The 23,045-nt window shown below is 37.0% G+C and overlaps 1 protein-coding gene across 3 annotated transcripts in view; it reads right to left on the bottom strand.

The window, feature by feature from the left end:
• Positions 1 to 23,045, bottom strand: part of Rdl (Resistant to dieldrin) — a 40,779-nt gene that overhangs the window by 6,009 nt on the left and 11,725 nt on the right. For 2 of the 3 annotated variants that reach the window (XM_070285299.1, XM_017172967.3), the window contains exons 3-9: positions 20,927 to 21,024; positions 20,569 to 20,636; positions 13,378 to 13,604; positions 11,781 to 11,863; positions 8,063 to 8,200; positions 4,879 to 5,163; positions 217 to 878 (exon numbers count right to left, since the gene is read on the bottom strand). In XM_070285299.1, coding sequence (XP_070141400.1) covers positions 217 to 878; positions 4,879 to 5,163; positions 8,063 to 8,200; positions 11,781 to 11,863; positions 13,378 to 13,604; positions 20,569 to 20,636; positions 20,927 to 21,024 — 1,561 coding nt within the window. Of the gene's footprint in view, positions 1 to 216; positions 879 to 4,878; positions 5,164 to 8,062; positions 8,201 to 9,763; positions 9,902 to 11,780; positions 11,864 to 13,377; positions 13,605 to 20,568; positions 20,637 to 20,926; positions 21,025 to 23,045 lie in introns of all 3 variants that reach the window. The other variant, XM_070285300.1, reaches the window with a different exon arrangement.

Raw genomic sequence — 23,045 nt, 5'->3', positions numbered from 1 at the left:
AAATATTCAAACATAATCTTTAATATATTTAATTATATTTTAAAAATGTGTCTTAATATCTATATTTACGATAAAATATAGTTTTGGACACTTCTATTAGCATTTTCAAATCCCTATCTAAATAATCTGATAAATAAAATGATCACAAAAAGAACTCCCAAAAAGTATACAAATATTCTCCCAACCAAATCGCATATTTACGATCTTTACCTTTACCTTTTTTACTTTCCCCGGATGCAGTAGATGGGCTGGGACCGCTGCTTCCGGATCGCCGCCGCCTTCGGGCGGTCCGCCACCTCCTCCGCCGCCGCCGCCACCACCACCACCGCCGCCCGGACCACCGCCCTGCCCTGGACCCGGTCCATGGGATTGGGGTCCACCGCGGCCGCCATTGACCGTATTCTCCAGGGTGCCTCCCTTGGAGTGGGCCTTCGGGTCGTGGACCTTGAATCTCACCTCCTGGAACAAGGGTCCCACTATCGAGCAACCGCGCGTACCAACGTTTTGTTGGATATTGGAAAAGCCGATTGGGCGGTTACTCACTGTTTGCTTGGGCGCATGCGGATGCCCGTGGCTGTGGGCGTGATGGCCATGCCCGTGGCCATGCTCGGGACCCATGCCCATGCCCACGCCCACGTTCACGCCGCCGCCGCCGGGTCCGCCCGGTCCGCCAGGACCCATGCCGGGACCGATTCCACCTCCTCCTCCGACGCCTCCTCCTCCTCCACCGCCCATGGTGGCATTGGGATTCGGATTGGCCTGCTGCTGGTTCGCTCCGTCGAGCTGTTGCTTTTTCTGCTCGGCTATCTTTTGGATCGCCATAAATCTTTGTTTTCGCATTTGAATTCGTTTTGCCATGTAGCCGACGGTGGCGTATTCTATTGATTGCGATATACGATATACGATATACGATTTGATTGGTTTTGATCGATTTTGATTATCGGATTTTTGATGGTTGATTTTCAAGTTTTGACATGACAATTTGCATTTCGAATATATATTTGAAAAGGGCGGTTTTTGATTTTGGAATTTTGTCATTTTTGAAGAGATTGATCGATTTTTGATTCGATGATGGACGGTTTGGCATACGGTTGGGTGGTAGGGTTTAGAAGAAGTAGTAGAAGGTTGATTTGATGCAGATGCAGTTCATAATTTAGAGTCGAGTTCGAGTTTGAGTTCAAGTTCCACATGAAGTTCGGATGATTTTGGTTGTAGTTGATATATAGTCAGATATATAGTTGTTGAATTGTTGTTGTTGTTGGCAGTAGTAGTTGGTAGTATACATTGTATATATATATTTTGGTAATTTGGTGCGGGTAGGTTATCGATATTTATCGGTTACAAAGAAAGATAGAAAAACAAAAGAAATTTAGTTTCCATGAAGAATTTAGCAATCAATTTCAGTTCATTTTGGCACAGCGTCTAAAAGAGGTGAGATTTGGGAGAATATGTAGGGGGGATGTGGGTAATATGGGTATTAGAGGGTTAATAGGATTGGGGTAGGCTTTTTTCATAGACTATAAGAAACATTTAGAGTCATTTGAAGCAAATATTGTAGATTGTTTCAGTGTTTTTGCTTTCCTTTTTTGGGTTTCTGGGGTAAGTGAAATCAAAAATTGAAGTGAATTTATATTCGTATTTTCATTTTTAGCCAGGCAAAGGAAAATTCGAATAAAGCAAGTCTTGTGTAAGTGTGTGAGTGTGGTGTGTATGTGTGTGTGTGAGTAAGTGAGTTAGCAATATACTAGAAAAAAAAGGAGAGACAGAGCATTTGGAGTGTGAGAGTGAGTGTTCGTGTTGACGGTTGTTGTTGATATTGTTGTTGCTGTTGTTGTCGTTTGTTGCTGTTGTTATTGTTGTTGCTGTTGTTATTGTTTTTGTGAAATGAGTGGAAAAAGTCATTTGTAAGCCAAACGATTTATGTACACATTTATTTCTGCAGTTGAGACCATCATTCAAGGAAAATGTTCGTGTGCGTGCCTTAAATGCAAATTCATTGAACAGAGAGTCGCCCGTTATAAAGGACACGAAAATTTCCATCATTTTGTAGTTGTTGTTGTTGTTTTTGTTGAGCCTTACAGCTTTTGTTCCTGGCTTTCAGCCTCTCTTCTTCTCTTCACATCGGTTGTCATTATCCTTGGGAATGTTACGAATTCAGATTTCAATGGAGCACACTGATTGAGCGGTGTTTTTTTTTTGTTTTTATTTGGGAGGAGGGTACTTTTTTTTTAAGTGTTACTGGGAAAGTCCAACAAAATCGCATACTCGCCGATGAATGTGTTAGAAAGAGGTGGAGGAAACTAAGTCCGATATGTTATAACGCGACAAAAGATTAATCGCCTTGAAGGGCATATCGAAAGTGAGGAATTGCAATAAATATCTAGCGAAAATATCGCTGGCATTAATCGAAAGATGTCGAAAAAATATTAAAGTAAATACAAACCTAATATGAAAATAAATTAAATCGGACAAATATATCAATTTCGGTTATATAAAAAGCATTTGTAATTTTAATTACTTTAAAATATATCGATACTTTCCTTATATGTTGATCGATATACAACGATAAACGGTTTAGAATATTATAGTTCGAGTAATCGATATAAATTCGAAAATAGTTGCCTAATAATTTTATAACAATCTGATGTAAATTCATATCTTATCCACAAACAAATGTATAATCGCGATAATAATTTATGTATTTAATCGATATTTGTTGCCATCCCCGAAAAAGTTTTGAAAAATGGTTGGGGGAAGTAACGAGTAACGAGTAACTAGTAACGAGCGTACTTACCAGGGGCCAATGGGGGGGTCAACCAATCGCTGCAAAAAGCCATAAAACAAAACAGAAAGCAGACTACGAATCATATCTTACCTAACCTCTGAGGGGTTTCTAAATGGTGCAAGTTATTTTTACATTTTCTTGGTCGTGGCCATTTGGCAGCCTTCATGTCTGGGACCCCCCTTTAAAGGACCCAAACTTGAAGGCTCCAAATGTCAGAAATTTTATACATTTTTTTTTTTTTTTTGGCGCACTTTCTACGTTATTTTTGGGTTATTTTGGTTTGATTGGGCTCTGTTGTCTTGAAGAGTCTTCGGAGGCTGCGTCTTCTGGCTGTTGATCGACGACTTGTTGAACCATATTTACAGTGTTTTGTGTCTGTTCTTATTTTTTTGTATTTGTTTTTTGATTCAATTCAATCGCGAGTCAAGCCAGGTGTGGCGCAGGGCATGCTGGTTTCGTTTTTTTGTATTTCTTGTTTGCGCTCTCCCTTCTCAGTAATTGTTACAGGTGGGTTTGATTGATCGATCTACTCGTACCCTGGGCTCTGAATTGGTTTTGATTTGGTTAAGGTGCGTTGGTTTTTGGTTTGTACATTTTACTTTTCGGTTTGCGATTTTTTTGTTGCAGCTTGCAGTTGGCAATTTGCAGCTTGCGGTTTTGCATTTGGCGGAAGCTGGGCGTATATTGATATCTGGGTACCATTTCAGGTTGAAGTGTGTTCGCTCAAGTGTGTGAGATTTGCTCGTCTGGGGTGCTCTTGAACACAAGCTCAACCTGAGTCGGCTATATAGTTAGGCTATATATATATATATGTATATAAATGGGCATATATACGGGCGTATATATGAAGAGAGGCTAATGTGGCTTGGATATTGGATTTTTGTTGTCTTTTGAGGCTGAAGCATGCTTCGATTCTAGGTGCGATGTGCAAAACGGTTATGGGGTTTTCGGGGTTTTCCTTTCTTTTTTTGTTTGTTGTTGTTTTGTATTTTTTGGGTGGGACGTTGGGGGGAAATTTTCGTGCCTTTACGCTCGGTTCGCAGGCGCGTATCTATGAATTTGCATACATTTTCTTTGGATGACAGTTTTTCTTTGTATTGAAAAATTAACAAGAACATACAAATACGAAAAAAGAGATTTGTTTTCTTTTGGGTTTCTTTGCAGTTTCTTTTCTTTAGCTTTAGCTTTTTCTTATTCTGTTTTTTTTCTTGCTGTTGTTGTTGCTGTTTGTTGGAGTTGTTGTTGTAGTTGTGGGTGTAAGTTGTTGCTTGAGAATTGTTTTAGTTGTTAGACAGTTAGAGAGAAAGTTAAAGTTAGCATTTCGACCGGGTGACGGCATCAAAGCTTGAGATATTTTTGAGAAACTTTTGAAATACAATTTTGAAATTTGATATATTTAACGAATTTTGGGATTTGGAACCGAATTTATAATATATATTTCAAGCTGGCCTGACCCATTTACAGTGCCTCAGGTGCAGTGCATTTCAGTATCCTTATAGATAAGACGCTCAGGGTCTGTTGGCTCCATAAGAAATGTGAAATCTTTGAAGATTTAAGAGTTGTTTTAAAGTTAAAGATTAAACTACAGTGGAAGGGCAAAACTGAGCTGCTAGTTCCGAATGGGGTTTTACATTTTATTTAGAAATTTCTCAAAATGCAGACGCAGTTTTGCCGGGGAAAACTAGAGTGTGTAGTTGAGATGTATCTGCAAGATTGTTTTCTTCTGTGACGCTAAGCGTGGCACGGAAAGCTGGCAAAGGTGTGTGTGTTTTCATTTTTCTTTTGATCTGTTTACGAAAACGAAAACTTAAAGATGGCGCGCCACTCTGTCGACTTGGAGGCGCGCCCCGAAAAAATGGCTGAAATCAAAACGGAAACGGAAATAAAACGCGAAACAAATCTTGGAATTTGCAGAGATCACAGAGACATCTGCCTTCGTGTAAACGAGAGTGTGTGTGTGGGTTGTTGTGTGTGTGAGAGATTTATGGGGTAATATTCGTTTTGCTACTGGTTTTTGGTTCTTGGTTTGGAATCGGAATCGGTTTTCGGGGGTTAAGTGGTAGTAGTAGTTTTTGGTAGTTTGATTTGTTTACCCAGTAGACTGGCAAAGACCATAACGAAGCATGTTCCCAGATAGACGTCAATCGACTTGACGTACGAAATCTTTGGCAGCGCTGCGTTTGTTGACGACATCAAAGTGGTCATTGTCAACACGGTTGTCACACCGAGCGCCACACGCGCCGGCGTTGCATTGCGATTGAGCCAAAATGATACCCATGATATAATAACGATCAGTCCAGAGGGTATGTAGATTTGAATAAGGTAGTAGCCCATCGAACGCACGAACTGAATTTCGCAGGCTAAGCGCGAATAGTTGCCTGCCCTCGCCAATTAATTAATTTGTATTTTGTTTATTATTTATCGTTTTTGTTTTGTTTTGTTTTTTTTTTCGTATTTCGATTTTTAATTTATCATTTCGTTCAGCGTGTTTGAAAAGAGCGGGGAAGAGAGAGAGAGAGAGAAAGAGTAGAGAGATACAAAAATATTATTAGTATTTTGCTCGCTGAAATCGAATTCATTTGCAATTATTTACAAACAATATTAGTAGGTTTTCTTCACCAACCAAAAATGTAACAAATAAAGTTCAAAACAACCAAACCGAAACTCTAAAAAGAGAGAATAAATAAATTAAGTATATGAGCGCATTTTTATGTGAAATTATGAGTGGCTGGCGGCACTGTGGCACCTTCCTGGAAATATTGTTAGTCTCGATCTAAGCGACGCTTCGTTATCAGGCAGGCATTACTTCAATAAACAGATTTAAGTACTAAAATATTGGGCTATAAACGAAATTGGCAAATTGTCAATTCAAAGCTAGGGTCAAGAACTAAACTTTAAGAAATATTCTAGGCATTCCACAAAGGGTACTTGCAGAAAATAATATTATGCTCTTAGGCTTTTCAGAAACAGTTTTCATTTATTTAAAAATGTACAATTTTAATTTAATTTTATTTTCAGTATTTCTGCAAGAACCCCTCTGCACTTCGACTAAACCGAAGCAAATAATTATGGTTATTGGAAACAAATATTAAATTAGTTTGGTTAGTCACGAAATACTTGAGAAATAGAAGTGGCTTGCATTATAGGGTAACTAAAACTGACCGCAAATCTCAATAAAAGTAAGGTAAATAAAAGGATAACTTAATATGAGTAGAGGCAGCTAGTCTAAGACCTAATAAGGAGCATTTGAATTGCCTGCAATTTTTGTTGCTGTTGTCTATAGTTATATATTTATTTTGTTAGAGGATTTTTTTGTAAAAGAAACTTTATAAGATGAGAGCATGCTTGGGAGGGCGTTTATTTGTTTTCTCGATATATATATATTTTAGGGGTATTTTTTGGCTTGTTATATATAAATATATATATATAAATAGTATGTATATAAGTGATTTTGAACTTTTTATTGTTTCTCGTTTGTTAATTTTGCATCTTTAATTTTTTCTTATATTTTTTTTTTTTTGTTGAGAAAAGGTTTGAATTCTTTTTGCGTATGGAATTTGAGTAGAATTTTAATAGATGTTGCATTACTTTTGTTCGATTTGGGATTTCAATATTAATTAATGCTTTGTTGTAGTTGTTGATTTACAATACAGAATGTTTGGTGTTGATTGTCGTTGTTGTTGTTCGATTATGCTAATGAGTTTCGATAGCGTAACTGGTAAATACTTTTGTAGATCGCTGTTGTTGTTATATTTGGTAGTAAAAACTAATTTCTGTGACTAGTTAATAAAATTATGTGTATGTGTGTGGGTGTGGGTATGAGTGTGTTGGTGTTTTGGCAGCTTAAAAATTTGAATAGATTATGTTGTTGTAATAATGCCAGGCATAAATCAAAAGCATGATTTACTAAGGAAAAGCCATATTCAATTAAGCTTTGCTATAATCGATTACTTGATGTTCTCAGTTTTTGCATAGGATCATTTTCATTGTTGCTTATTTTTGGTTTCTATGATACAAAGGTCGCTAAGTGAATTGTTTTTCAATTGCATTTTGATTCGTTTTGGATTTTTTCCATTTCAGGGTTCTTTTTTGTTTTGTTTTTGGCACTGCCAATGATAGAGGTTATAGTTTTAATTCTATTTTCATGGCATTTCTATTTTTTTGGTATGGTTCGCTTTAAAGTATGAACTTATGAGCGTTGAAATCAAGGCGGAATTAACTAAGAGTCGAACGAAAAAATAAAGCCGAAAGAAAATCAATTTGATGAACGAACTAAATCGGAATATTATTGCTAGCTTGTAACATGCGTTGATTTTGCGTTTAAAGATATATGAACAGTATCCGGTAGGTACAAGTACGAGTAAAAGTGGGAGAAGCTCTAAGACGCGTCTTAGTCTATCAGACTCTAGACTATGAAGTGGGCTAATGCTAAATGCACTTGTTAATGCTATTATTATTTAATTGTTAACGTTATTGCTTGGTATTTTGGTATGCTATGGAGTAGATTAGTTGATGAAACAAACGCTAGCTAAATGGAAAAAGAAATTATGTAAAAATCGTTGGATGCTTTTAACATGCTTTTTTCTGGAATCGCCCTGCTTGAAGCACTTTCGCTCTCCCTGATTGAATCAATCAGAGGTGGGTGCTTGAAGCAGGCTTCCATTTACCCGGAAATTAGCCCAAGTTTTTTGGCAAGCCTGTTTTTTTTTTATTGAATTTGGAGAACATTGTACAGAATGCTGCTTGAAAATTAGTTCGAATCGAGAAATTAAGAACTGAACGAAACGAAAGTAAAAGCCTCAAGAGTAGAATTGAATTGAAAACGCAAAATCAAATCGATATAGTTATATGCAGGGATGCTACACAGAAGTCTCTAGTGATTTGGTTTCACTTAAATATAAGCCCGAAAGTATGCAGCTTCATCAATTCCAACAATTTCGGAAGCTAACAAAATATTTGCATACTTTTGGGCACCTTCTCGTGTGTTCTTTTGAAATCACTGGAAAGTAATTCCAAAAGTATGCAGTTATACAAATTGTATTTCTTGTTTAAATCTCAAATTTTTGCTAGCCAAATTGTTGCATACTTTTGGACACCCTTTCAAAGTGATTTCAAATAACCAGCGATTATTGTGGCACCCCCGATATAGTATATGGTATATAATAGATATATATTTATATATATAAGATAAGTCATCATCGGTAGTTATTCGTAAATATATATAATATATAGGTAAAAGTAAAGTTTGAAAGAAAATCGGTAACCGTCTACAGGTACCTGTGGTAAGACTGATTTCCATAGCTCTTTGGCGATGACCCAAGACCTTAAATTGGGGCAGCGAAACCTCACTCGAGACACCGACCGAGTTGGGGCCTTCGTTCCATTTATAGCGGATGTCACGCATCGTGTAGCCGACTATATATGGTGTATATAGTTTGGTTGTAGTTGTTATTGTTGTTGTATTCGTTGTAATTGTTGTTATGTTTGCAAATTGCATTTTGTACAGTTTGGTGTTTTGTTTGGTTTTGTTTTGTTTTTGGATTTTTGTTGTTGGGCGAGTTTATTATACAGTTGTTTTAGTAGCAGTTGTTGTTGTTGTTGTAGGCACAGTTCGTTGGTGAGGTTGTCGTTGTTGTTGACGAAAAATATGCATAAAACAAAAAATACATTTCGTGAGACTATTAAAAAGTTCTATTCTATCATTTAGAAAATTTCATAACAATTCAAATACAATTCGTTTTGTTCGCAGTGTGTTTTTTTTGTTGGTTTATATATTTTTTATTACATTTTTAACATTTTCGATTATCTTTTTTTTTTTTCAGTTTTTTTCTTTCTTTCGATTAATAGTCTCATTCAGAACTTGTCGCTTTAAGTGTTGTTCAAAAATATATTTTTTGATTTATTCCATCGAGAGAAGAAACACTAAGATAATGAATTGTTCGTATATTACAATTGCGCTAAGAATGCATTATAATTGTATGATATCCATTGGCAAAGCATAACTAGGACTAAGGTTGAGGCTGAGCATTTTAGTAGGCACGCTCTGGTTGACTTACAGCTACTGTTTGTTCTTATTGGCAGTAGTAGTTGTTGGGTTGCTTAAGACTAGTAAATATTACACTTATCACTAGGTGTCAGAAATGGGTGCTCTTGTGTCTTCTGTTTATTGTAATATAGTAGTTATATATAGCTATTGGCTTTTACAATGTCTTCGGGCCTTTACTTAAATAGTTTCTTAGTTTTCGTAAGCGTTTTAGCTGATTTTGCCTACCCAAGCAAACGAATCTGGACTCTCTTGCGACTCTGGAGGAACATGAACCAAAAATGTGAAACTCAAACGAAAACGGGGTAATCGAGAAACGATAAACGCTGGGCCTAACTAACGCTCACTACGCCACTAACTGCTGCTTTACTGATCGGTTAATTAGTTAAACGGTTAATCGGTTTGGAATTCCACAGTAAAAACATAACAAAGGAATAGAAGAATAGAGAATTAAGATGAAATCAACGAGTAGTAGTCACAACAGAGGTTAGTAGAGGACACTTCAAACACAATATATATATATGTTAAGATGGGGGTTGGTTCGGTTTCTGGTTAGTAGCACAAGTTACGGTTAGCACTCGATAAAGTTATATTGATAAATATATATATTGGTGAAGAAGGAGTAGAAGTAGAAGTAGACGGAAAAGAACACAAAACTTTTGCTGGGTTTTAAGGTGCGACGGATATGCGCTAACCCTTTGTTTTTTAATATATATATTTTTTTTTGGAAACACACAAAATGAAAATACGTTTACGAAATTCATTACGACAAACGCAAAACGGTTAAAAGTTCAGTTTGGTAAAAATGCTTGTTAAAAACGAAAACAACAAAGAATATGGTAATGTGATTATATTGATGTTATAATTGATTTATTTTTTGCATATATATATTTATGTTTTATTTGGTTTTATGATTTTGTAATGTATGGGGGTACCTGTGGTTAGGTTTATTTCGGTCGCCCTCTGCCTGTGTCCCAAAACTCGGAACTGCGGTAGTTCGACCTCACTGCTCATGCCAACACTACTCAGTCCATCTCTCCAGAAATATCGGATATCTCGCATCGTGTAACCGACTTCATGTTGTTGTTGTTGATTGTTGATAGTTCGAACGTTGTTGTTGAAGTTGGAGTAGTAGTAGTTGTTGGATTTGATGTTGCAAAAAGGGGGGCAGTAGTTAATTAATTGATGTTATTTGTTTTGTTTTGTTCTGTTTTGGGTGTTTTTGGATTTAGCTTGATCGGGGACTTTTCGCACACAGAATACTTAACTGAAGCACTCGGAATAAATAATACAGACTTAAGAGCTAGGGTTCTGTTTAATATAGAGTCTTTGTGTTTCTGTAAGGCAAGTAGGGATGTATATCGGAAAGAAAAAACCGATATGATGTCGAAAATATTGTATTGCAATTAATATTGATATACGATTTTCAGATTTAGAATTAAATGAAAATATAATATTGATTTGTATGCATACAAGAATTTAAAATTTTAAACATTTCAGTTACAAATTCTACATTAATTGAGTGCCCAAAAAATCAGGTATTATATCGATATACATATCGAATTTGGTGATTTCTTAAGCCATTCCTAGTGGCGAGTTGTGACACAGAATATCAGGGACATAAATGATATGCATACTGAACGTATGTACAATATAGTTAGATCTTAAGCAAAAGCGTGCTGTGTATGGGGACTGACTTACATTAAGGCATAATACTAGACTTAGGCTAACAGGGGCGTGAGGGGCAAAGTCAAAGGTTACGCATATTCATAAGATCTGGTGGCAGATCATCAATCAGTATTCAGGGTGTGTGTGGAGCCTTCTGCGGTTGCTGAAATTGAGAAGGCGACCGAAAACCAACCAATCTTCTTCATGAATTCAGCGCCATGATATCGTGAACTGTTTGTTGATCGTGAATATATAGGTACTGATAACTGGTTGATTGCTGTTGGGTAATACATTCGGGTTGATTCTGATAAAAATGCACATGAACTGGGTTTACATCTCAGTGACTCTTTATTTGGTTGAACTTTTTTTTGTGGGTTCAAAAAACAAATATATAAATGACCGAGGGTGGAGGGGGGGCGGGGGACTGGAACTAGTTGAATGAGAGTTGGTTGTGGTTTCATTTGATTTTGGTTATTGGTTGGGCGAAGGGACAATTTTGGTTGAACAAAATATGCACAACGAACTGAAAACAGACATATTTCAAATAAAAATCAAATCTGCCGAGAGAGCTAAGCCCGAATTAATTCCTATGACCGCAAAGGAAACCTGAAATTAAATTCTTTACCACCTATAAGCTCTGCCTAAAGACAATTCAATTGTATTCAATTCGATTTCCTGCCCTCCATTTGTTGCAACATAATTGCTCTGTTCACAATTGACATCAAAGGCGTCTTAATTGCTTTTCCTCAATCGAATCGGGGTTGTGTGTTAGGGTTGTGTGTGTCTCTGTATCTGTATCTGTGGCACTTAAAATTTACTTGCTTGCATTTTAATTGTTTTCGGTTTGGTTTCTTTCACATAAACTTGTTTTCTAATCGATTTTCTGCCCACACCGAACAAACAGCGCACGGCCTTTGCTTGAGAGTTGATCTAAGCTGAATTGAGTTCGGCTTTCTGGAGTGGCCAAAACGGAGTGCAGACGGTGGCTGAAAGGTGCAAGGCTATTTGGCTGAGAAATGGTAGAGAGGCAAAGCAATTGACAGCACTGGAAAATGATTATTTTAGGGCCAAAAACACCCTATTTTGGCCACTCCCCAGCCGACATTCTGAATGAGTTGTTGTTGTTCACACATTTTGCTTTGTTCACATGGTTTCTTTCATCGTTTTCTTCTTCATTTCGTTTTTGACAATTTTCATTATGGCTATTATTATGATTATTGTTCCTTCCTTGTAATTATCATTACTTGGCTAGAAATATGTGGCAATTCAGATCAAAGTACTTACAGCTTTCGATTTCAATGTGGCACAGCTGGCGATCCATTGGGAAATATTGTAGATTCATCGGACACGATGCGGTGATAGTCAATCTAAAAGGGTTAAATCACATTTTTTCGGTTTGGGAAAGAGAGAATATTCGATTAGTAAGTGGTTCATTGGTATCCAGGTGAACATCAACAAACAAACGAGCAGAGGGTTCAAAAAATGGCAATCTATTAAGTTATTTACACACAACATTTACGGGGGGGTTTTGTTCTTGGGTTCTTGGGGGCATATCAAGTCATTACATACAGAGCGAGTTCAATTGGATATGAGCTATATTCGATATATATAATTTTGCTGCTTTGTTTTTGGTAAGTGAGAGATACTTTGAGTGGCAGTTTAGTTGTAGATAGTGAGGCGATATTGGCTCTTACGCAGGGTATATATGGTAGGCTTTGGCTTACTTAATAGTTCGTTGAATTAATTGCGGCTTGGGGCTACGAAAAATAAACGCTAATCATACTTATTTGCTTGCTTTTAGCTACGGCTGTTGCTTGTTCATTCATTAGGTGGCACCTGGGGTTTCGTTGTTGTTATTATTGCGATTTTGGACAGATTCTTGTTTAAAGGTAGTAGAAAATAGAGCGCCCAGTACCCAAACCTTTTTGCGGTGTCAGATACACGATAGTCATGCGATAACCGGAATGCGATGGATTCTCGATAAGCGATTAACGATTAGCGATTAACGATAGTCGATTACTGATTGCTGATTCTTGTGGTTTGTTGTGAGGGATATAGATATATGCGTTTGTATTTATTCATGAGCCACTCAGTTGGGGATGTGAGGGACAGAACACTTCCATCCTAGCGATGGTATGGAATGAGTCATGGTTTCACCAGCCAATCAAGTGAACATATACATATAATGCGTTTGGGTAAACATTTAGAATATCTTTACGCGGATATTGTTTTCAAGAAATAACCAATCTAGTGAAAATTATAACGCAAAATTATTTTTTATTCTGTGCAATCAATATCGCGGAAAGTGCAGACGGTCTCTTGCTTTTGTAATCGATAAATTCGATAGCAGCGATAGTAAATTTTCTTCTCTAACCGATGACTTTCATGAGGTTTTCAAATACTTTACGGTTTTCAAAGACAATCGCTCGAAATTTGCCAACTTTCTTTCACTTTCACTTGCCAATTGAACTCACTTGATTAGTTTTAATCGCTTGGAAGAAAACTTTTGTTTCGTTCTGTAGAAATTTTCCATTTTCATTTTAGAGTTAGTAAATTACAACATCGATTTATACACACACAGAAAAAAAGTTAGTTGCAAAAAGGGTCAAAAATGATAATTTTTGTAACGAAATCTTTAGAAGGTAGAGTAGAATGTTGGAAGTATTTGCTGTTTAATTTTTTTTTGTTTTTGGTTGAAGGTTTTTGGTTTAAGGTTTTAGGTTGTTTCTTTTGGGTTTGTTTTTGGTTTTGATTGTATTAGGGTTAGTTTGTAAAATAGTTAAATACACATACACATATACAGACAATTAAAAATGTTTATTTTTGCGCTTTCATTGAGAGCTTAGAGTTTGGGAGTTGCAGTAGTTGAGTTGGTTTTTACCTAATACTTCTTGTTATCGATCCAGAATGATGCACACGTATGAATTCATTACTGGTTGTTGCAATGTGAAAATATGATTGTTTTTCATTTACAAAAAAGGTGTCAGGTACCCAAATATTCTTAATGAACTCTGATCCAACCGATAGTGTTTCTACACCAGGTCGTTTTCTATACGCTAAACGAGGATCGGTCCAAAATTGACGAAAGTAAAAATCCAATGTGAAGTCCTATTTAATTCACAATTCGATTCGATATCGATTTCGATTTCGGTAAAGAGGGGGAAAGGTAGCAAAAAGAGATTGAGAGGTTATATCATATTAGTAAAAGTTGGCAGTGATCACTTATAGTTCTAGGTAAACTAAACGGCTATTAACTAAAAGTATTGTGTGTTTTCATTTATTTTGATCAACTAAAAAAAATTCATAGATAGGATAGATTGGGTAGAGAAAATTCGTGGAAACTAGGCGGAAAGTTGTTCTTATTATTGTTTTTTTTGGCACAACAGATACACTTAACGAACATACAAGGAAAAGAACTTGCGGCAAATGGAAACCAAGGAAAATTCATAACGTGCAACAATTTTCTTTAATAATTTTTTTTTTTTGTACAGGACGACAAAGGGATATAGGGCATGCATAACATCGAATTGAAACTTTTTACAGCTTGTCTTCGTGGGGGACGGACTAGGGGTGGGACGGTAATGAGATCCTCAAAAGTCATAATAAAGGAGGAAAGGAAAAGTACCGAAAGAAACAAATGAAATTAAAGCTTATTTACAGTAGCAATTGGAGGTGGGGGGTTATGGGGATCGTAGGGGTAAGCATATAAGTAGTACGGAAACCTCTCACAAATATTCGTATGGATTCGTTGCTGTGATTGTGAAGTAGCTTGGCTTTTCTGGCTACTAAAAGGGGGCTTGGGTTATTACTAGACTACTATGGCATCTATGGCAACAGGCTGGCAGGTAGTTATTGGTACGCTTTATACAGTATATCGTTGGCTCTTTTTACTTTGTTTGTGCCTCGAAGCTAAGCGTTCTGGGATTGGTTTAGTTTGGAACCGGATTCGATTGGGGGTTTGGTTTGGATTTGAATTGTAAAACGACAAACAATTTGGCTGTGTTTCAGGCTCTGTTTGCTTGTATCTGGTTCTGTGTGTTTGTGGGTGGGTCGGTGGGTGGTGTGTGTGTGTGTGGCTGTGGCTGAGTATGGGTATTGTTTCTCGGGGTCGGGGGGCGGATAAAGACAACTACTCGAGTTGTTGTTTCTCTCAGTCTTGCATATCATTATCTTCAAGCGCGTCACGTGGCCGACAAGGAACCAAAAATTAAACGGAAAAGCATGTTAAGGTAAATGTAAATGTAAATGTTAAAGGTAAATGCAAATGCAAATGTAATAATAATAGTAGTTGTAGCTGTAGCTGTTGTAGCAGGTAATAACATTTGTAAGTAGTTATAAATATTTATAGAGAGGAGCGCACACTGCTTGCTTTTTGGGTACTTTTGCCGAGTACTTTAATGCACGCTGATGTGCCTACATGGCGTATACGTATTTTCTATATGGCTACGTGTATTATTTATGCTGCGAAAATTGCACACGGCTCTCGTGGGTTGCTTGTAATTTGTTTGTTTCCTTGGCGTTACTCGCTTTTTATATATTCGGGAATTTAATATGTAATATAGTTTTTGCAACTAGCAGATTTGGTTTCCACTCGGTTCTTGGCACGCCCAAAACAAAAAACTCAAACACAAGAATGTTAACGAGAACGAAACTCAAAACTCAAGCGCAATTGAAAACGGAAATTAAATTTCGTGTGGATTATGCAATTTTCATAACTCTGTTGGCGTTTCTCTGGTGGGGCGTTTTTTCTCTATTTGTTGCAAAAAAGGGTTCTGTTTGGAAGGGCGGGGGGTCAACCTGGATTTCTATTCTTATTTTTATATTCTTGGCACACACACAAAATCAACTCTAAATACGGATACTTATGTGCATGGCGGTTTATATATAGATGGTTCACAATTAAACCCCAAACGTGAGGGGGTCTATCGAGTTGTTTGTATTATTTTTATATATCTCGTTATACCATTTACAATTTACATACATATATATATATATATATATATATCTGTTTGTGTGTGTGTGACTGTGACGGGTGTGTGTGTGTTGTGTGTATTTGCTCCTTGTTACAGTATTCCTTTTTTTTCTTTCTGCTGGTATTTGGATGTAACCTCATGTCATGTTGATTTTAACTGCCTCTCTGCTCGCCTGAATTTGGATTGGATTGGATGGGTTGTCTTATGTAAATTTGTCATTGTGTACACTGAGAGAAAAGTCCTAGACCCAGGAATTCTTTATTTAAGAAAGTGCTTGGAAAAACTCCTAAATCATGGTCAAAAAGTAGCCTTGGTATATCTATAATTATTTAATTTTAATTTCAGAATATTAAGAAACACCTTGCTTCCTAAGTCCAGAATTTTTCTCAGTGTTTCTGTTTCTGTATCAGTGTCTTTATGTGTGTGTGTGTACGCGGGCTGTTGTTCTTGTTTCGGTTTGGCATTGGCTCAGTTTATTTTTGAATTATTTTCATTAGCAGCGTAGCAATTCTGTTTTGTTGCCGGGACCCAAAATGTGGAAATGAAAAATTGTCATGTGAGGAGAAATGATCGGGCTGAAAATGAACATGTTATTGTTGTTATTCTTGGCGTGGTTCTTGCTGTTGTTATCCTTGTTAATGTGTTTTCTTTAGTGGATTGTATATAGTAGTGGCAGTGGCAGTGGCAGTGTGTTCGTGTTTACGTTCGTGTTGGGCATGTTATTTTCGCATAAATTGATTGCCAAAGCCAAAACGGTGCAGGTGTTGGTTCATTTATGTCATACGAACATTTCCTTAAGGTAAAATTGTGGCATTTTCAGAGCTGCGAGACCATAGAAATATTTGAAGTTTTCAAACCTCTAAAAAGTGTGTCTAAAAGTATGCCACATGTTTGTGCATTGTGAAGGAGCCAAAGTACAAAAGTGTACTAAGTAGCATACCATTGGGCACATTTTTAGGAGACATTAAAATACCATTTATTTCCACAGTGCCTCTGAAACGTTGCAGCAGGAGTGCAGCAAAATCAGTGTATTAATATGTGTTGTAATGAGTTCCTCTTAGGTGCGATCTTGCAACTTTCTCAACGAATTATTTGGAGTATCTTTGAATTTTCGTGTATGCCAATTGAGTTGAATTACTTGAATATTGCAGATTCTCTCTTTTTGTCACACTCATTTCAATTTAAGAATTATATGATGGTAAGTCAAAAAAGGTAGGTAGAGTTCCAGTGATGGAAAGATCAATGACAGAGTTTAAACCAAAACAAATGAGTGTCTTCTGAGTCCTAGAATTTGGAAATTATTTACCCCACAGGTTGTTTCAATCGCATATACTTTAGTTTTAATTGAAAATAATTTGAAAAGCTGTTTGAAATACTTGAAAAAACACTAAACCAATAAGAACGTGCGACGTACACAAAAAAAAAAATTGATAATTTCATAAAATTGTATAGTAAATTTTTATAAAATAATTTGGAAATCCAATATTATTTATTAGAATATGAAATTGAGGCTTTTAAAGTATAGTTTTTTGGCCATTCCCCGCTAAAGAAAATATAGAAAAAAAGTATACACAGAAACAGGCATAAATGAGTAGTAGTTGTCCCTTGTAACATGTTTGTATGTCAAGTCCATATATCGTTTGACGAACACATCGACACCGAGCTTGATTATATGCTATATATATGCTGTGTGGATATTGATATTCATTCATATTCATCTTGTTTTAACAAATACGCATGCGCGCAGCCTCTGTCAATGGGACTGCTGTGAATAATTCGAATTTAGTACTTTTGCATTTGACCAGATCACAACAAACAGAATGACGGTTATATGAGATTATAGATATATAGTGGATATATGAATATGGCATAAATATCTCTCGTTTCTCTGGGGTGGGGTGGGGGCCCAACATTGTGTCAGTGTATATGTTGGTGTGGCATGTACTCGATGAGGCGATAAATGAAGAATTGGACAGGGGATGTTATTGTGATGTTATCGATTAACAATCGACAGATAAGGCATTGAACAAGAATCTTTTTTATCAGGGAAATGTCGATAACGTTGACATAATATCGAAAATAATATCGATAGATTTGTCGTTACATTTGTCAACCCTAACTTAGTTCGATCTTTCTCGATATATCTGCTTTTCGTGAGAATCCTGAGATGGGTATGCAATAAAGGCAAAAAAAACAAAAGGAGCGAAATTAAATGAACGAATCGAAGTGGCATTTCAAAGCGACAGTTTAGAAACCGCAGATAGAGAGTGAGATAGACAGAGTGTGGTAGAAAGAGAGAGAGACTCGTCTCTAAGATAAACACCAAAATGTGTGGAATTTGGTTTCTGGTAATTTCGATGTAAATTTATAGATGGAGTACTTTGTATTTTTTTTCGGTTTGCATTGTTCTGGCTGAGAAGCATTGGATTTCACAATTTCAATAATGAAACAACAAACAATATGCGAACATCATGGCCTATTGATATTAACATTGAAACAATAAACACAAAACGAATATAGTATGCAACACGGGAATTTTATATTTGGCAATGAGGCAAGTCGACTGCATTGCAATAACAATTCGTTTCACACAACATTTAATTTGTAGAACTTTGTATATATTTATATTGGTATTTATGTATATAGATGTATTTATATACTGCATATATAATATTGTTTTTGGGTGGCTTGCAGTTTGCTTTCAATGTTCGAAACAATCAGAATCGTAAGTGAATCAAAGTAATCGTAATGAATTTGTATGTCTTCTTGCCGATGTTTGGGGAAATCAAAAGGGTTAACAAATATGCTAAGACACAAAATGATCTTTAAGCAACAGAGACAGACATAGAGAGAGAAACATATAGTGGGAGATAGACAGAGATATGTATTTATAGAGTTAGAGAGAGAGACAGAGAGAGAGAGAGAGATAGAGAGAGAGCGAGAGATAGTTACAGGTAAGAGGTAGAGAGACTGAGAGAAATTAAGAAGTATACGAGTAGATTTATGAATTTTTTTTGTTTGCTTTTACGGACAAAAATTAGGAACATTTGTTTGTATCTGTTGTTAATTGTAATTTAATTATTATTTTTTGTTTTGTAGTTTTTTTTTTTTTTAATATTTTTGTTGTTGTATTTGGTATATATTTTTACGTATGTACCATGAGAACTTCCGAAACCGAACTGATACTGAGGACATACATTGTGACGCCAACCTCCACAGGGGGACCTGCAACATATACACACACACGGATTGATGGAATTTTCATTTTGCGTTTGGTATTGGTATTGGTATGGTTGTTGTTGTTGTTGTTGTTGTAGTTGTCGTTGTTTGGTAGTTGTTATTCTGTTGTTGTAGTGGCAGTGGATGTGTCTAAAACCCAAAATATATATATTAAATATACGAGAACGGAAACACACACACAGCGATACGGGGAACAATGGACGCAGTATGCGGAGTACGCAGGACATTCTGTTGACACTTTTCGCTGCCTACTTTCGAGCGCCCTTCCCTGGGCTCGACATCGACATCGACATCGTCGGGTGCTGTTTAATTTCCATTAGCAAAATTAAATATATAATGTACGGTTAACACTTAAACTGGCAAGCGGTGCTTTGCTGTTGCTCTGTATTTTAATTCTTTTGTATAATTGTTTTCTATTTTCTGTTGTTGTTGTTGTTTTTGTGGCTCTACTAAATTTGTGTTTGGAGGCTTTTGCTTCAGTTGATTGCACGCGCCGAATGAAAACCAAATCAGTAACTACTCTAGTTTGCTTTTTGTTGTATACATATATTTTAATTAGCTCAGCTATACGAAAGAGTTGCAGTTGCTAATAACAAATGCGCCTAGCAAATAAATATCTTTGGTAGCTAAATGTTAATTGAAGTGAATTAGCGGATTTCACACACCATTTATTCAGTTTGCATTATTTTGATTGAGAGATTGTTTTATATATATTATATGTTTTGTTTTTTGTTTTTTTTTGGGAATTGCGATTTGATATCTGGAAGCTTTGAATGAGTTATGTGGGCCTATAAAAAGAAGAAGACAAAACAATACGCATGAAGTGAGAGGCACGAGATTCGCTAGGTTTTAGTTTATGTTTTTGGTTTTCCGGAAGGATTGAAATGGTTGGTGTTTTCATTTATTTTTTATGTTGTTGGGACTGGCGTGTGTCTGTGTGAGTGTGTGTGTTTTTTTTTTGGGTAATTTCGATGTGCTTGGCCAATTAGACATACACAAACACACACAGAGGTAAAAGTGAACTGTAGTGAGCACAGAAGGAAGTCATTTCGTAGAGCTTAAGGAACATAAAAAGCTTTTGCCAATCGTTGGTTTCGATGGAGAGAGAGAGAGAGAGAGAGTAGGAGTTGACATTTAGTTTACAATGTGTTTACGATGCTGAAGAGGGGGAGAATTCGAGGTGGGGTATCGTAACATTTTGCCCTACTAATTCTGAATTCTGGCCTCTGGCCCCTCGTATCGAGTCAACGCAGCTCCTAACACACACAGGACCTTGACTCAAGTATTCATTTCGGAAATGAAATCAAATTCAACTGTGGAACAACAAAAAATAAAGGAAGGAAGGAACAACACACACTTAAACACAGCGGCTATAAAACGAACTAAACATTCGGAAGAGTTAGAGCTTGAAAGATTTAGTACCAAAGGATAACTGATAAGGAAACAATACGTTTGTGAGCGGAGGGAACGATATTATAGGGTGTGGATAAGATTCGCAAATAACACTTTCAACTGGTGTACTTTGGTCAACGGTTAGAAATAATACAGATCGGTCTATCTAGGGATAAGTGGGGGAAGTGTTTGCAGATCAGGAGAGAGATAGAGATCGTACAAAGCAACACGGGAAATGAGAAAATCAGGAAATCAAGACTTGTGAGTGTGTAAGTGGTGGAGAGCAACAAACTAATGCGTTTAGTGGTACGGAAAACAAAAACTCTTAAATGAAAATATAACTCCAACAACAAAGACCAAAGACAGAGAGATAGAGTTAGGAGTTAGATAGTTAAGATAATTAGAGATAGAATGCGAGAGAGCGCTTATACGGTAATAGAAAGGTACAAAGTTCAATTAGTTTGTACCATTTTCACTTCTGAGAGCGAGCTGATCGATAGCACATACATGGTGACTCCGACTTCGACAGGAGGTCCTGCAAACACGTATGTTTTAGTAGGTGTTACATAGCTGGTTTATGTGTGGATAAAGGTTAGAGTCTTAATGTTTGTTTCTTATAATGCCCGCTGCGCCTCAACCGCCCTACATGGTTCGCTTCGATATCCCTCGATATATCGCATACAAATATCTTGTAATTTTTCAACGGGCTGTGCCCCCATTTGCGTTTCGTTCAGGTCGCGTTGCGTTTTTGGGTAAGTGTGACTGGGAATAGCTACCATATATATGTATATATAGGGATGGGTGTCCAGAGATTGGTCTACTTACCACCGTAATTGGGTCTTACTCTTTTGTCGTAACTAACACTAAAGGAGTCGAGTATAGCGGATATGTTTACGTCACCCAGCATGCTGCCACCGCCAGTTCTGTGGAGAGAAGGAGTGAGAAGGAATCGAGGTTTCATTTCATTAGTGCGTCCCTTTGTTTTCCGATTTAACAATAAACAATGTAAGCCATTTGTCAGGCCGCGTAAATGGAGTGTAAAACTATAACGGATGCACGGATGTTCGCATCGTAACTCTTTTGCAATGAAAAGGGGGTTCGTTCCTCCCTTTCAGTATTTGTTTAATAATTATCTTGGTTATCGATTGATACTGATTCTGTTTAAGATATTTGTGTTTTCAAGCAACCTCATTAATCAGATTGAAGAGTTTATATATATATTTAAAAAAATTATTAGGTTCTGTTGGAAAATGTTATTATTAATAAAATAATAATAATAATTTAAAATAATATTAAATATATCGATAAGTTCTCCCGACCTATCGATGCATTTTGAATTGATTTTTCGATTGACGAAATCCCAGATTTTCTCAATAAAATTAAAAACTAAAATTTAAATTTTTTATATAAGATTTATCGATGAGTTCTCTACAATTTATCGATCATTTACCTAATACTATTTGCATTATCTGCTTTAAGAAATAATGCGGAATATATTCATGGAATATTAACAAAGCCTGGAAAAATATATAGATAAATGTAGGATACTGCAAAATTGATTATTTATCGATAATTTTCCGAGATATGTTTAAAATAATTCTTTCAATTTTCTTTTCTTTCTTTTCTGTGAATAAATTTCTATTGTTTTTAAAATTTAAAAACTATTTATATAAAATATATTTAGATAGGGAGGTTCCCCTGTACTGCGTGGCACAGACTATTTGTTGCTGTGCATCACTTCCATACGGCACGGCGTTTACGGTGTGTGTGTGTTTGCTGTGTGCGAGGCAGGGACTTTCAGCGCTTCCTGGAAAACCAACTCAACTGACAGTCGACACAGACATTGCGCTGGGCGGCCTGTCGGTCGGTCGTACGGTCGGTCGTTGCAGGTTAAGTGCTCATATGGCACCGTGTCTGTGTGTGCTACTTTCGCTTTATGCGGCATCAAGTGCGCCCCCGACACGAGCGTTTGTATGTAATATTTATTGCATGTGCCTGGCAATGAAGGCAGGCACAGACATACACATACATTCGCCCGTGGCCCGTGGCCCGTTGCCAGTCGCCAGGCACTTCAATGCCTGTTTATTTGCGTCTATTCTACGCTAAACTGTGCTATTAAAGCGCGTTTGTTGTTATTCCAACTCTGCGAAAGCCATTGGATACACAGCGCTCGGCGCAGGACTCAGGAGGTCTCGGGAAACAGGACTCAGGACACAGGACTCGGTACTCGGGCGGTGTGTGTGCGTGCTGTGCTGTGCTGGTGAGCAAAATCACAATTTAATAAAAGTTGCGCCTGCAAATAAACAGAAATCCCGACTTTGTCTCTTGGCGTGCGCCTGCGCGTTTTCCGGCAATGAGTGTCTCTTCCTTTGCCTTTTTTTTTTGCTTTTTGGCTGGCATGTGTCCTGTTTGCCTTTCATTTGTATCGGGGATATATTTATGTGCGCGGGTTTCAGTTCTTTTCTTTATTATTTTTTTTTTGCCCAATTTGCACATTCGCAAGTCAATTGTTGTGGCTGATTTGCTGATTTGATGCGATTTTAATTTTGCAACTCACAAAAGTCGGCCATCATTTTTGTAATCAAGCCTGGGCGTGCCGCAGCCCACTCTGCACACACACACACTCTCTCTCCGCTCTCCCCCGATTCTGCTCTCAGCGGCTTCGCTTGAGCTTTAACCCAAGTCGATTGCGGGCCATTGTGTATACGCAGCGTGGGCATCAAAGCGAAAGCCGACGGCAGAAGCGGCAGAACTGGCAGCCTATTTATAAGTGTGTATGAAAATACCGCCGCATAGAGTGCGGTTTTATTTTTTGGGCCCTCTTGTCTGATGTTGATAATGAAAAAGTTTTGATTGCTATTTGATTTGAGTTTTTGATTGGGTGTGTGTACAATGCTGCGTATGCGCAATATTCATTTTTACGGGCTAGTAGCTACGGGCTACC

Source organism: Drosophila kikkawai, chromosome 3L (assembly GCF_030179895.1).
Source record: "Drosophila kikkawai strain 14028-0561.14 chromosome 3L, DkikHiC1v2, whole genome shotgun sequence".
Lineage (NCBI taxonomy): Eukaryota > Metazoa > Arthropoda > Insecta > Diptera > Drosophilidae > Drosophila > Drosophila kikkawai.
This window is presented reverse-complemented; position numbering and strand designations above follow the sequence as displayed.